This window comes from Symphalangus syndactylus, chromosome 9, assembly GCF_028878055.3.
Source record: "Symphalangus syndactylus isolate Jambi chromosome 9, NHGRI_mSymSyn1-v2.1_pri, whole genome shotgun sequence".
Taxonomy (NCBI): Eukaryota; Metazoa; Chordata; class Mammalia; order Primates; family Hylobatidae; genus Symphalangus; species Symphalangus syndactylus.
This window is the reverse complement of record NC_072431.2, coordinates 18,557,112-18,572,357: the sequence shown is the minus strand read 5'-3', so window position 1 is coordinate 18,572,357 and position 15,246 is coordinate 18,557,112. Positions and strand designations below refer to the sequence as shown.

General features: G+C 38.8%; 1 protein-coding gene across 8 annotated transcripts in view; it reads right to left on the bottom strand.

Annotated features, from left to right (window-relative positions):
- The window catches only part of RALGAPA1 (Ral GTPase activating protein catalytic subunit alpha 1), a 278,214-nt gene that overhangs the window by 192,629 nt on the left and 70,339 nt on the right, over positions 1-15,246 (bottom strand). For all 8 annotated transcript variants that reach the window (XM_063645883.1, XM_055291510.2, XM_063645884.1 and 5 more), the window contains exons 11-13: positions 14,513-14,710; positions 10,366-10,503; positions 253-401 (exon numbers count right to left, since the gene is read on the bottom strand). In XM_063645883.1, the coding sequence (XP_063501953.1) occupies positions 253-401; positions 10,366-10,503; positions 14,513-14,710 (485 nt within the window). The remainder of the gene's footprint in view (positions 1-252; positions 402-10,365; positions 10,504-14,512; positions 14,711-15,246) is intronic.

The following is a 15,246-nucleotide window of genomic DNA, read 5'->3' as shown; positions in this document are numbered from 1 at the left end:
GTTGAGGAGGATGAGGCCATTATATGCCAACTTCAGGAAAGACAGTCCAAGGGGTCTTGTGGAAGTCTGAACAAAGTTTCAGATAAGGTGAAAGGAACTATTGTCACTATGATTAATTTTATATTTATTCAATAATAGGAGCCCCTATAATACTGTAAACAAACCCTCTTCACAGACACTATTTCTCTAAAAATTACTATACCTGTGTACACAATAAAAACACATAGACATAAACGATAAAAATTTTTTTACCAAGTCTTTTTGTCCATTGATACTTGTACAACCATGTACCGATAAATGTTAAGAATGCGTTTACACATATCTGTGTGCTCATCCAGAAGATTTTTTATTTCATTTGCAGGTTCAAGAAGAAATATATTTGATGAGTTTATAATAAACACCTAAGACAAAAGAAATCATTAGCTATTCACAAAGGAATTTCAATGGCAAATTTCTTATTCAAACAGAAACAGACACTGATCACACTGTGGGTTAATTCTACAAGCTTAATAACTAAAACGTAAACTCATTAAACCTACCTATTTTTCTGTTTACCTAGACAAATATAAAGTTAATAGTAGGTAACCAAGTGCAAACAACAGTATTTCTTTTCTTTTTTTTTTTCTTTTTTTTTTGAGACTGAGTCTTGTTTAGAGTCACCCAGGCTGGAATGCAGTGGTATGACTTCGGCTCACTGCAACCTCTGCCTCCTGGGTTCAACACATTCTCTTGCCTCAGCCTCCCAAGTAGCTGGGATCACAGGCATGTGTGCCACCACGCCAGGCTAATTTTTGTATTTTTACTAGAGGTAGGGTTTCGCTATATTGGCCAGGGTGGTCTCAAACTCCTGGCCTCAAGTGATCTGCCCACCTTGGCTTCCCAAATTGCTGAGATTACAGGCGTGAGCCACTGCACCTGGCCTAAAACACAGTACTTCTAAACTGAGAAGCTTTAGTAACTCTATTGCTATAATAAATTGAAAAAAAAATAAATAAATACACATAGTTTAGGATAAAAGATGACACCTAAATCAAGAACAATTTTCTGAATGAGTTGTTCAAAACATTTTATCCTCTTTTTCTTATTTATTTTTAGGTTTGTATATCTGTTTTGGTGACAAAAGATTCCATTAGAAAAATCTATTACTATATCCTATCAAAATATCGAAATGGAAAAAACTATGATTATCACTATGTATGCAGAAAAAGCGTTCAACACTTATGACTGAAAACAATTTTTAGCAAACTAAGAAAAAAGCAAACATTCATTAAAATAAAAAAGAGCATTTATCAAAAAGTATAAAAAAAAGTATATACATAGTAACAGAACTTGAGAAATACCACAAAAAGCCAAGAATAAGACAAGGGTGCTCACTCTCATCCCATGGATCTGAGGGGCCCAGTAAGCATAAAAGGAAGAGTGGGTGGTAGAGAATAAGTATCAGCAAACTGAAAAGGAAAAGACAAATGGGCTATGTTCCTGTCTAGGAGAGTAGTATTTCAGAAAAAGAGGAAAATCAAGTTCAAAGGACCTGAGGTGAGAGCCTGCCTAACATGCTTGAGGAACAGCAAGGAGCACAGAGCGAAGTAAACCAGGGGAAAAGCAGTGGAAGATGATGCTGAAAAACAGCCAGAGTATGTGGAGCAGAGATTCTCACACTACCTGTAGTGAAAGAACAGGTCTTCCCCAGCCCCAATCTTCTGCAGATCAATCCGATTTTAAAATACAACGAAAAATGAACAAAGATTGGGAGAGAGATCATCATGGCTGATGGGAGGCAGAACTAAATTGCAGCTCCGACTTGGACAGACAGAGCAGCGTGTGGAGGCTCATATCGTGAATTTTACCTCCAGAACAACTGCAAGAACAAACACCAGGAATCCCAAAACGACCCACAGACCTCTGAAGAAAGCAAACTGCTCCTGCAGGACCCGGGAGACACTCCAAATGCTGAGTGTCCAAACGGCAGAAGTGGGAAATGGAGATCCTTCTCTCCTGAAAACACACACCCACTGGGGAAACTGAAGGTCTACTTTGTGGGAGAAATTTCCGACCTTACCTAGAGCAGAGTAAATTTAGAGAGCTGAGGGAAATACAGGGGTAGAGCAAGCAGTAGGAAATGCCCTGGGAGCTTGCTGGGTCCCCAGGCAAGCCATTCCTGCCTGGCACCACAGGGATCCTTTGGGAGGGCGGCCACAGGTGCGTGGAAAATGCCACAGGGAGAAGGAAGTCTCCAGATGAACTTTGTAAAAATTTGAACCAGGCAAGAAGCCTCCTGGCCAGAACTCAAAGGAGGGTGTGAATCCGGTGTGCAGACTCCACAGGCAGGGGAAGAACCAAAGCCCATTTTTTTCACAGCTGGGAGGAAGGTAGCCCACGGCAAGTTCTCAAACCCTGCTCGCCCACTGCCTGGAAACAGACTCAGTGTTGTTAGGGCAGGCATGGTGGGAGAGAGACCCGCCCTTCAGATTGCTTGGGAGCTGGGTAAGGCCTGTGACTGCCGGCTTTCCCCGACTTCCCTGACAACCTGCATAACTCAGCAGAGGCAGCCATAATCCTCACAGGTACACACTCCATTGACCTGGGAACCTCACCCCCATCCCTCACAGCAGCTGTAGCAAGACCCACCCAAGGAGAGTCTGAGCTCAGACACACCTAGCCCTGCCCCCACCTGATGGGCCTTCCCTACTCACCCTGGTAACTGAAGACAAGGGACATATGCTCTTGGAAGACCTAGGGCCCCGTCCACTGCCAGTTCCTTTCCATACTACCACAGCTGATGCTCTCTGGAATGTGCCACCTCCCAGCAAGAGGCCAACCAGCACAAAAACAGAGAATTAAACCACCAAAGCTAAGAAACCTCACAGAGTTCATTTCACCTGCTGCCACCTCCACTAGAACAGTTGCTGGTATCCATGGCTGAGAGAACCATAGACAGTTCGCATCACATGACTCTGTGCAGACAAACTCCAGTACCAGCCTGGAGCCGGGTAGACTTGCTGGGTGGCTAGACACAGAAGAGAGACAACAATCATTGTGGTTCAGCTCACAGGAAGCCACATCCATAGGAAAAGGGGGAGAGTACTACATCAGAAGAACACTCTATGGGACAAAAGAATCTTAACAACAGCCTTCAGCCTTAGACCTTCCTTCTGACAGAGCCTACCCAAATGAGAAGGAACCAGAAAACCAACTCTGGTAATATGACAAAACAAGGCTCTTTAACACCCCCAAGAATCACATTAGCTCACGAGCAATGGATCCAAACCAGGAATAAATCCCTGATTTACCTGAAAAAGAATTCAGGAGGTTAGTTATTAAGCTAATCAGGGACGCACCAGAGAAAGGCAAAGCCCAGCACAAGGAAATCCAGAAAACCACACAAGAAGTGAAGGGAGAAATATTCAAGGAAATAAATAGCTTAAAGAAAAAGCAATCAAAAATTCAGGAAACACTGGACATACTTATAGAAATGCAAAATGCTCTGGAAAGTCTCAGCAATAAAATTGAACAAGAAGAAAGAAAGAAATTCAGAGCCTGAAGACATGGTCTTCAAATTAACCCAACACAATAAAGACAAAGAAAAAGGAATAAGAAAATATGAACAAAGCCTCCAAGAAGTCTGGGATTATGTTAAACAACCAAATCTAAGAATAAATGGTGTTCCTGAGGAAGAAGAGAAATCTAAAAGTTGGAAAACATGTTTGGGGGAATAATCAAGGAAAGCTTCCCTGGCCTTGCCAGAGACCCACACATCTAAATACAAGAAGCACAAAGAACACCTGGGAAATTCATTGCAAAAAGATCATCACCTAGGCACACTGTCATCAGGTTATCTAAAGTTAAGATGAAGGAAAGACTCTTAAAAGCTGTGAGACAAAACTACCAGGTAACCCACAAAGGAAAACCTGTCAGATTAACAGATTTTTCAGCAGAAACCTTATAGGCTAGAAGGGATTGGAGCCTTATCCTCAGCCTCCTCAAACAAAACAATTATCAGCCCAGAATTTTGTATCCAGCAAAACTAAGCATCATATATGAAGGAAAGATACAGTCTTTTTCAGATAAACAAATGCTGAGAGAATTTGCCAATACCAAACCACCACTAAAAGAACTGCTAAAAGGTGATTTAAATCTTGAAACCATCCTAGAAACATATCAAAACAGAACCTTTTTAAAGCATAAATCACACAGGACCTATAAAACAAAAATACAATTTAAAAAGCAAAAACAACAAACAAAAAAACCAAGGTACACAGGCAACAAATAGCACAATGAATGGAATGGTACCTCACATCTCAATACTAACATTGAATGTAAATTGTGTAAATGCTCCACTTAAAAGATGGAGAACTGTAGAATGGATAAGAACTCACCAACCAACTATCTGCTGCTTTCAGGAGACTCACCAAACACAGAAAGACTTACATAAGTAAAGGGGTGGAAAAAGGCATTTCATGCAAATGGACACCAAAAGCGAACAGGGGTAGCAATTCTTGTATCAGACAAAACAAACTTCAAAGCAACAGCAGTTAAAAGAGACAAAGAGGGACGTTAGATAACGGTAAAAGGCCTTGTCCAACAGGAAAATATCACAATCCTAAACATATATGCACCTAACACTGCAGCTCCCAAATTTATAAAACAATTATTAATAGACCTAAGAAATGAGATAGACAGCAACACAATAATAGCGGGGGACTTCAATTCTCCACTGACAGCACTAGACAGGTCATCAAGACAGAACGACAACAAAGAAACAATGGATTTAAACCATACCTTGGAACAAATGGACTTAACAGATATATACAGAACATTTCATCCAACAACTGCAGAATACACATTCTATTCAACAGTGCATGGAACTTTCTCCAAGATAAGCCATATGATAAACCACAAAATGAGCCTCAATAAATTTTAAAAAATTGAAATTATATCAAAGCACTCTCTTAGACCACAGTGGAATAAAACTGGAAATCAACTCCAAAAGGAACCTTCAAAACCATGCAAATATATGGAAATTAAATAACCTGCTCCTGAATGAGCATTGGGTCAAAAACAAAATCAAGATGGAAATTTAAAAATTCTTCTGGCTGGGCACAGTGGCTTATGCCTGTGATCCCAGAGCTTTGGGAGGCTGATGTGGGCGGATCACCTGAGGGTGGGAGTTCAAAACCAGCTTGATCAACATGGAGAAACCCTGTCTCTACTAAAAATACAAAATTAGCCAGGCATGGTGGTGCATGCCTGTAATCCCAGCTACTTAGGAGGCTGAAGCAGGAGAATCGCTTGAACCTGGAAGGTGGAGTTTGCAGTGAGTTGAGATCGCACTATTGCACTCCAGCCTGGGCAACAAGAGTGAAACTCTGTCTCAAAAACAAACAAACAAGCAAACAAACGAAAAAATTCTCCGAACTGAATGACAATAATGACACAATCCATCAAAATCTCTGTGATACAGCAAAGGTGGTAGTAAGGGGAAAGTTCATAGCCTTAAAAAGCTACATCAAAAAGACTGAAAGAGCACAAACCGACAGTCTAAGGTCATACATCAAGGAACTAGAGAAACAAGAACAAACCAAACCCAAACCCAGCAGAAGAAAGGAAATAACCAAGATCAGAGCAGAACTAAATTAAAACAACAAACAAATTACAAAAGATAAATGAAACAAAAAGCTAGTTCTTTGAAAAGATAAATAAAATTGATAGACCATTAGAAAGATTAACCAAGAAAAGAAGAGAGAAAATCCAAATAAACTCATTAAGAAACAAAACAGGAGATACACCAACAGCAACCAAGCAGAGAATCAAATCAAGAACTCAACCCCTTTTATTATAGCTGCAAAAAAATAAATAAATAAATAAAATACCTAGGAATATACCTAACCAAGGAGGTGAAAGACCTCTACAAGGAAAACTACGAAATACTGCTGAAAGAAATCACAGATGACACAAACAAATGCAAACACATCCCATGCTCATGGATGGGTAAAATCAATATTGTAAAAATGACCATACTGCCAAAAGTGATCTACAAATTCAATGCAATCTCTATCAAAATGCCACCATAAGTCTTCATAGAATTAGAAAAAACAATTCTAAAATTCATATGGAAACGAAAAAGGACCCACATAGCCAAAGCAAGACTAAGCAAAAAGAACAAATCTGGAGGTATCACACTACCTGATTTCAAACTATACTGTAAGGCCATGGTCACCAAAACAGCATGGTACTGGTATAAAAATAGGCACAGAGACCAATGGAACAGAATAGAGAACCCAGAAATAAACCCAAATACTTACAGCCAACTGATCTTCGACAAAGCAAACATAAACATAAAGTGGGGAAAGGACACCTTTTTCAATAAATGGTGCTGGGATGATAGCTTAGCCACATGTAGCAGAACGAAACTGGATCCTCATCTCTAATCTTATACAAAAATCAACTCAAGATGGATTAAGGACTTAAATCTAAGACCTGAAACTATAAAAATTCTAGAAGATAACACTGGAAAAACCCCTCTAGACATTGGCTTAGGCAAGGATTTCATGACCAAGAACCCAAAAGCAGTATAAAAACAAAGATAAACAGCTGGGACTTAATTAAACTAAAGAGCTTTTATACAGCAAAAGGAATAGCAGAGTGAAGAGAAAACTCACAGAGTAGGGGAAAATCATCACAATCTAGACATCTGACAAAGGACTAATACCCAGAATCTACAATGAATTCAAACAAATTGGTAAGAAAAAAAACAAACGATCCCATAAAAAAGTGGGCTAAGGACATGAACAGACAATTCTCAAAAGATACGCAAATGGCCAACAAACATGTGAAAAATGCTCAAAATCATTAATGATCAGGGAAATGCAAATCAAAACCACAATACGATACCACCTGACTCCTGCAAGAATGGCCATAATAAAAAAAAAATCAAAAAACACTAGATGCTGGCATGGATGTGGTCATCAGGGAACACTTTTACATTGCTGGTGGGAATGTAAACTAGTACAGCCACTATGGAAAACAGTGTGGAGATTCTTTAAAGAACTAAAAGTAGAACTGCCATTTTAATCCAGCAATCCCACTACTGGGTATCTACCCAGAGGAAAATAAGTCATTATATGAAAAAGACATTTTGCACACACGTTTATAGCAGCACAACTCGCAATTGCAAATTGTGGTACCAACCCAAATACCCATAAATCAATGAGTGGATAAAGAAACTGTGGTATATATAGACAATGGAATACTACTCAGCCATAAAAAGGAATGAATTAACAGCATTTGCAGCAACCTGGATGAGACTGGAGACTATTATTCTAAGTGAAGTAACTCAGGAATAGAAAACCAAACATCGTATGTTCTCCCTGATATGTGAGAGCTAAGCTATAAGGACACAAAAGCATAAGAATGATACAATGGACTTTGGGGACTTGTGGGAACGGTGGTAGGGGGACAAGGGATAAAAGACTGCAAAAAGGGTGCAGTGTATACTGCTCAGGTGTTAGGTGCACCAAAATCTCATATCACCACTAAAGAACTTACTCATGTAACCAAATACCACTGGTACCCCAATAATCCATGGAATAATAAAAAATAAAAATAAAGACTATCAACTGGGGGAAAAATGAACAGAAAAAAGGAAATGAAAAAAGATTAAGTCGAAATTCAAATGCAAACTTTTTAACAGAATCAAGAGGTATTAAATTATTTCATTTCTAAAGTTTTACTCTGTTTTGCAGTTATGCTGTGGGCCAGCCCTAGTCTATGGACCACACTCTGAGGAGCAATGATGGCCTTATAGACCATTATAAAGACTTCTGCATTGCTGCCTAGTGATAATGGAAAGCCACTGGAGGATTCTGAGCAGAAAAATGACATAATCTGACTTACATTTTACAGGATCCCTCTGGCCAGAGCAGAGAGACAGGTGGGCAGGGCAGAAGCACGGAGACTAATTAGAAACTTACTACAATATTACAGATGAACGATTATAGAGACTTAGACACAAGAGGTAGTGTGTGTGCTGAGCAGTAGTCAGATTCCGTACACATTATGAAGGGAGAGCTGACAGGATTTGTCATCAAATTAGACAAACGTTAAGGGAAATGGAAAACAGAGTTGCCAATAAATGAAACAAGGAAGACTGCAGGAAAAGCACTCAAATTTGAGATACTTATTAGATAGCCAAGTGAAAATGACAATTTGATATTTGAATATTTTAGTTAAGGATTCACAGAATTCAGATGAGAGATCCTAGACTACATACAAAAATCTGAAGCTGTAGCATATAGATGATATTTAAAGCCATCTATATGTATGAGACAAGAGAATAAGAGATTCAAGAACTGATTCCTGGGTACTAAAACATGAAAAGGTCAGGGCTTTACAGAAAAATCAGTGAAAGAATCTGCTTTAAGAAGTGGACAATGAAGTGAGAAGAAACAGGAGGATATGCTATTCTGGAGGCCAAGCAAAGAAGCATTTCAATGGGGAAGGAATGATCTACTCTGTATATGCTTCTGATAAATCAAGCAGGATTAGGACTGAAAAAATGTACATCTGATTTAACAATGTAGAGGTCACATGTGGCCTTGACAAGGACAGTTTGATTTAAAAAGTGAATGATTGGCCAGGCACAGTGGCTCATGCCTATAATCCCAACACTTTGGGAGGCTGAGGCAGGCAGATGACTTGAGGTCAGGAGTTTAAGACCAGCCTGGCCAACATGGCAAAAACCCATCTGTACTAAAAATACAGAAGTTAGCCAGGCACATGGTGATGTGCGTCTGTAATCCCAGCTACTCAGGAGGCTGAGGCAGGAGAACTGGTTGAACCTGGGAGGCAGAGGTTGCAGTGAGCTGAGATTGTGCCACTGCACTCTAGCCTGGGTGACAGACCGAGGCTCTACCTCAAAAAAAAAAAAAAAAAAAAAAAAAGTGAATGAATATAATGAACTCCTACAAACCATTAAGAGAAAGACCAACACCCAAAATAATGGAAAAGCATATGAATTCATAGATAAGAATAGATGCTCAAATTCAGTACTGATGAAGGAAAAGCAAATTAAAATGGAAAAACAAATATTTTTTTAAAAATGAGACAATATTTCACATATAAAGGACCAGCAAAAAATTAAAATCTGACAGTACAAGTAATAGGGAGAACATAAGGAAATGAGAACCCCCAAACACTACTAGAGGGAATGTAAATTATTCTGACAAAGTGGAGAACAATTGGGCGATAATACTAAAGTTATTAATGTACAAATCCTACAACTCAGTAATTCCACTTTTGGTACATACCCTAGGGAAATTTTCCCAGCTGCGTATAAAAATACACATATAAGAATGTTCACAGCTGGAAATGGTGGCTCATGCCTATAATCGCAGCAATTTGGGAGGCCAAGGCTGGTGGATTACCTGAGGTCAGGAGTTTGAGACCAGCCTGGCCAACATGATGAAACCCCATCTCTACTGAAAATACAAAAAAATTAGCCAGGCGTGGTGGTGGGCACCTGTAATCCCAGGTTCTTGGGAGGCTGAGGCAGGAGAATCGCTTGAACCCAGGAGGCAGAGGTTGCAGTGAGCTGAGATCGTGCCATTGCACTCCAACCTGGGCAACAACAGTGAAACTCTGTCTAAAAAAAAAAAAAGAATGTTTACAGCCAGGCACGGTGGCTCAGACCTATAATCCCAGCACTTTAGAAGGCTGAAGCGGGTGGATCACCTGAGGTCAGGAGGTTCAAGACCAACCTGGCCAACATGGTGAAACCTTGTCTCCACTAACAATACAAAAATTAGCCGAGCATAGTGGCATGCGCCTGTAATCCTAGCTACTTGGGAGGCTGAGGCAGGAGAATCGTTTGAACCCAGGAGGCAGAAGTTGCAGTGGGCCAAGATTGTGCCATTGCACTCCAGCCTGGGCAACAAGAGCTAAAACTCCATCTCAAAAAAAAAAAAAAAGTTCACTGCAGTACTATTTGGAATAGTGAAAAACTGGAAACAAAAGACCATCAACAGAAAAATGAATAAGTAAAATGTGAAATAAAGTACAATACCACAAAATAGTTAAAATGAATTATGGCTGTATAGTAACAACAAATCTCATAAACAGAATGGCTAATAAAAAAATCAGTTGCAGATGACAGTACGCCATAATTTATATAACATTTAAAATTATCTAGAATATGTAATGTTTATTAATATATTAAGTGATGAAAGGAAAAAATAAAAATAATATGGCATAATGATAAATGTAGGTGGTGAATTTATTATATTGTGAAAAGTATACTGTATACTGAAATACTGAACAGAAATATTTAATGATTATTTTATTTTTAAAAATAGCCATAAAGTGATCCACCTGCAAAACTGCCTGGGTACCAGCTCGTATGTTTTGTTCTGTGGCTTCTTCAGAGGCGTTATGAAGAGCACCTTGGTAGGAGCCGTTTTTTGCCCAACTGGAATTTCGAACATGATCAGCAGTATTGGTCCCATTTTCCTGAAGCAAAATATCAAGTTTTTAATATTTCATTAATAAGAATGCTGCAACTAGTCAGTTAAGTTGAAAAGGTAAATGAAATTATCACGTCCCACTGCTAAACAGGTTTCTTTCTCTCAACATAGATGATGTCTTATCCAAATCCAAAAACAATGTATATTCACTGTAAAAAATGATTCTCAATGACAAAAATATAAAGTAAAAAACAACAACAAAACCCATAATGAGCAGCCAGAGATTATATCATTCCAGAGAGTATTCTTCTATAGGTCTAATGTATAAACCTCCCTTTCATACTCTCACATACTCAAGAATGGGATTATATTACCTACAGCTTTGTAAAAAGATGAATTCTGTTCTAAATTAAATGCCAGAATCCAAATAAATGACAAAGAAAATGGGTTATGTTTATCCTACTTAGGAGTACTAAAATTCTCATTATTCAAAGAATACTGAAACTTCAAATCACTGAGACTACAGCTTTCTGCTTGCGTTTTAGCTGTAACAAGTCTTACAGACAACGGAGTTCCCTCAGTTAAAAAACACAAACAGAAATGCCACTCTGTAGTTCTCTTTTTAAAGTGTCCCTCCAGTTTCTTCCTTCTTGTCATTCACCAATATCTTTAAATGATTAAGTTTTACAAAAATATTTTGTATAGGGTTTGTAATATGCAAGAGGTTTAGTCCAGTACAAACAGCTCTGCCATTACCAGAAACAGTACTGGAACGCTGCCCTGAGTAGCCAATAAAACATGCCATGGTCTAGTCTAGCCTTTCTCTTAAGCTCCATGTCCCTGTAATCAAGTGTCTTCTGAAGAGCTCTTCCTGAATGACCCACAAGCAACTCAAACTTCAGATATTTAAAAATAAGTTTATTAATCAGACTCCCCCCATTCCTGCCAACCCAATCCCTCCAGCTGCCTTAGCCATCACCAAACTTGAGCTGTTTAAAATTCCCATCCATGTGTGAATGGCAACTACTCTGGTTGCAAAAGAAAGAAACTTGCGACACCTCCCCATTCCTCAAAAACACTAATATATCTGTCCTCTCCCTTATATTTCCACTGCAACTACCACTGTCCTAGATCGGGTACTTATCATCTCACTTCCAAACTTTGCTAATCCTTCCTAACTGGTCTCCTTGCCTACAGATTGACCTACAATCTATCCTCCATTCTGGGCCTGGTATGACCTTCTGAAGTATGTAACTATTCATGCTACTCTCTTATTCAAAGGCTTTCCAGTTTCTAGAATGTAATTAAAGTCTAATAACATGGCACACAAGTTACTGAACAGAATCCAGTCCTGTCTATCTCATATTTCCTGCTGTTCTGTCTCATCTACTCTATGCTGCAGCCAAATAAAAATATTTTCAAGGTTTCTCATACATTTGTAGGTGCTATTCACACTGTGTGTTACCTTTCCCATTTGTCTACCTGCTCTTTTATCTTATACTACCTCTTCCATGATGCATTCCGTGATTTCCCCAAGCAGAGTTAGGTGTTCTCTCTTTCATGCTCTAGGATCATAGCATTAACATTGTTTTATAATAATACTTATTTTGTATGCTTGTCTTCCGGCTAAACCAGAAGTTATGTGAAGGTAGAAATAATGTCTGCTCATGTTTCTACCTCCAACACTTGTTCTCAATGTGGGCAACCAAAAGCTTTGTATGGTATTTTGAAATTTGTGAGAGTGTTTTCTTGTCACAATAAATAAAAGATACCACTAGAATTTAATGAAATAGGACAGAGAATGCTAAGCATCCTACACAGCACATGGCAGTCCTACACACACAAAAAAGAAACTGTCTTGTATTCTGTATGTCTTTCAAATGTCTCACAGATGCTATGAGAATTTTAAAAGCCCATTTAGGTCAGGGGCTGTGGCTCCTGCCTGTCATCCCCAGCATTTTGGGAGGCTGAGGTGGGCAGGTCACTTGAGCTCAGGAGTTCAAGACCAGCTGGGAAACATGGTGAAACCCTATTTCTATTAAAAATACAAAAAAATTAGCCAGGTGTGGTGGCGAGTGCCTATAGTCCAAGCTACTTGGGTGGCTGAGGCTGGATGATGGCTTGAACCCGGGAGGTGGAGGTTACAGTGAGCTGAGCTCAAGCCACTGCATTCCAGCCAGAGCGACAGAGGAAAACCTTGTTTCAAAATAATAATAATAATAAATAAAATTAAAAACCCATTTACAATTATCTGAATTTGTAACATAATTCCACTTTATAACTGTAACACCAAAAATTTAAATGACTCCCTTATATATTGAATTTATCAGAAATGTAAACCAGTACATTGTACCTTTTGGGTTTGGACCACACCATTTGCAAGAATTGCTGGCACTTTGAAAAACCACATCTCTAATGGCAGCCAGTGCTGGTTACACAACACACCTAACATCACCAATCTACCCTTTCCTCTCTCCTTTCATTCCTTCCATTGTTTGTTTTTGAATTATGTATGTAGATAGTTTATATTATCCAACATTCTTATTTTTTTGTTTTTTTTTTGTTTTTTTTTTTTGAGGCGGAGTCTTGCTCTGTCGCCCAGGCTGGAGTGCAGTGGCGCAGTCTCGGCTCACTGCAAGCTTCGCCTCCCGGGTTCACGCCATTCTCCTGCCTCAGCCTCTCCGAGTAGCTGGGACTACAGGCGCCCGCCACCACGCCCGGCTAATTTTTTTTTTTTCTTGTATTTTTAGTAGAGACGGGGTTTCACCGTGGTCTCGATCTCCTGACCTCGTGATCCGCCCGCCTCGGCCTCCCAAAGTGCTGGGATTACAAGTGTGAGCCACCGCGCCCGGCCCCAACATTCTTATTTAAGAATAGTAAATGATGTGGGGTAGGCTCATTATATATGGCACATCATGACTAACAAAGTCAGGGAAAGCAAATTCTTTTTAAACTCATAGGTTTATTTTCCAGCATAAAAATATCAATAAATTTGATATTTTTCATTGGTGTGTAAGAATTAGGACTGTAGATATTATTTCATAATTTATATGGTTAATTTTATTTACTTCAATTATATTTCTCAGTTACATTTTTCCCTTTCTTAGAAGGGGGGAGGGTGCTCTACGTACGTGTGTATATATACATATACACGTATATACACACATACACACACGCTCAGGCTCATCAAATCCCTACAGAATTGGCCTAGTCATCCATACGTTAGTATCTTGACTAAATTCCACTGATGAGGTTAGATTAACCACTAAAGTGAATACGCATTACTCAATCATTCCTATCTAGATTTAGCAAGATATGTATCAATCGCAGACAACTTTATGGTGAAAGGCAAATCAGACAAAACAGATAAATCACTTTCAATAAACTTTCTGCACTCCTAACTCCATCTTAGCATCTGCTGCTGGAGTCTAACCTGTGACAAAGGTTGAACAACCAAAGGAATAAATGGAACCCCAGGGACTCAAATGCCACCTCTACTACTCTCTCTTTTCTCATCTTTTCCCTGCTGTGAGTAAACTCTAGTCTTTCTTATCACAAAATAACGTATTTTACCAAGTCAAGAAGTTTCACATTCTGAAATCAGCTCTAGTGCAAAAGATTCCAAGGAGGGGGCCCAAACACTGTGGCTTATGCTGAGTAGCCACTCCTAAATAGTTACTCCCTCCAGGTAAGGAGGAATTGTGATTTGGTAATAACACCCCCCTGAAAGTATGTATTTTAAAATCCATTTTGATGTAGTACCACAGTTTGAAATATTACACCTTTATAATAGTACCTAATTTTCATTTAGACAATGGCTTAAAGAATCAGTATACAACCTCAATATTAATCTTTAAAAGTTGTGGTATCACAGGGCTTTGCTATACGGTACTGAGATGACTACTGTTGTATTACCTAAACTGCTGCAAAATATACTGAAAGATATCTTTATCTTCCCATTTAATAAGTATATTTGTGTTAACCCATTATTATGTTTCTGTAAAACTCTTAATCTATTAGAGTAACACTAAAATATATAAATCTTATAACTTCACCTCTTCTCTTTTTTCTCCTTCTTGCATTGAAATATCATGGTCTGTGACATTTTCAATGCATGGGAGGTCTGAAGAAGTGATCACAATTTCTTCAGGCTCTTGCATGAACAAAGGTTTTTCCTCTTGTTGGATCCATTCTTGATATACTTTTACCACTTTTCTCATAGCTGCTGCTTCACAAATTGGTAATAAAAATGCCTAGGGAAAAAAAGGAGAATCAAGATAATGATACTTTTTCCTTTGCCACAAACCACTAATGCAGTAATGTTTTTCACATCACATCACAGATTCTTGGAAACTGCAACTTTAAGCAAAACAATGACATATAACAAAACTCATTTTGCCATAAGCTAATTGATATAAATAAAAGTTAAGTTCCTATGGGATATTTCTAGTAAAAAAAAAAAATCACCAAACTTCTAAATAGAGACCAAAACACTTACAATATTAAACACTGAAATAAATGTGAGCTATATGTACATTTAAGAAAGATTAATAAAAATAAGTAAGACAATTAATTACCCAAATATTCGAATTCAAGATCACTGGTGGCCAGTGTATCCCAGCAGCTCAGGGGCAAGACAAGAACCCAGCCCTGGACAGGATGCCATTCCATTGTGGGGTGCAATCACATACACCCCAACACTCACCCAGACTGAGACCATTTAGACACACCAATTCACCTAATGTGTACAGTTTTGGGATATGGGAGGAAACTGTAGTACCTAGAGAAA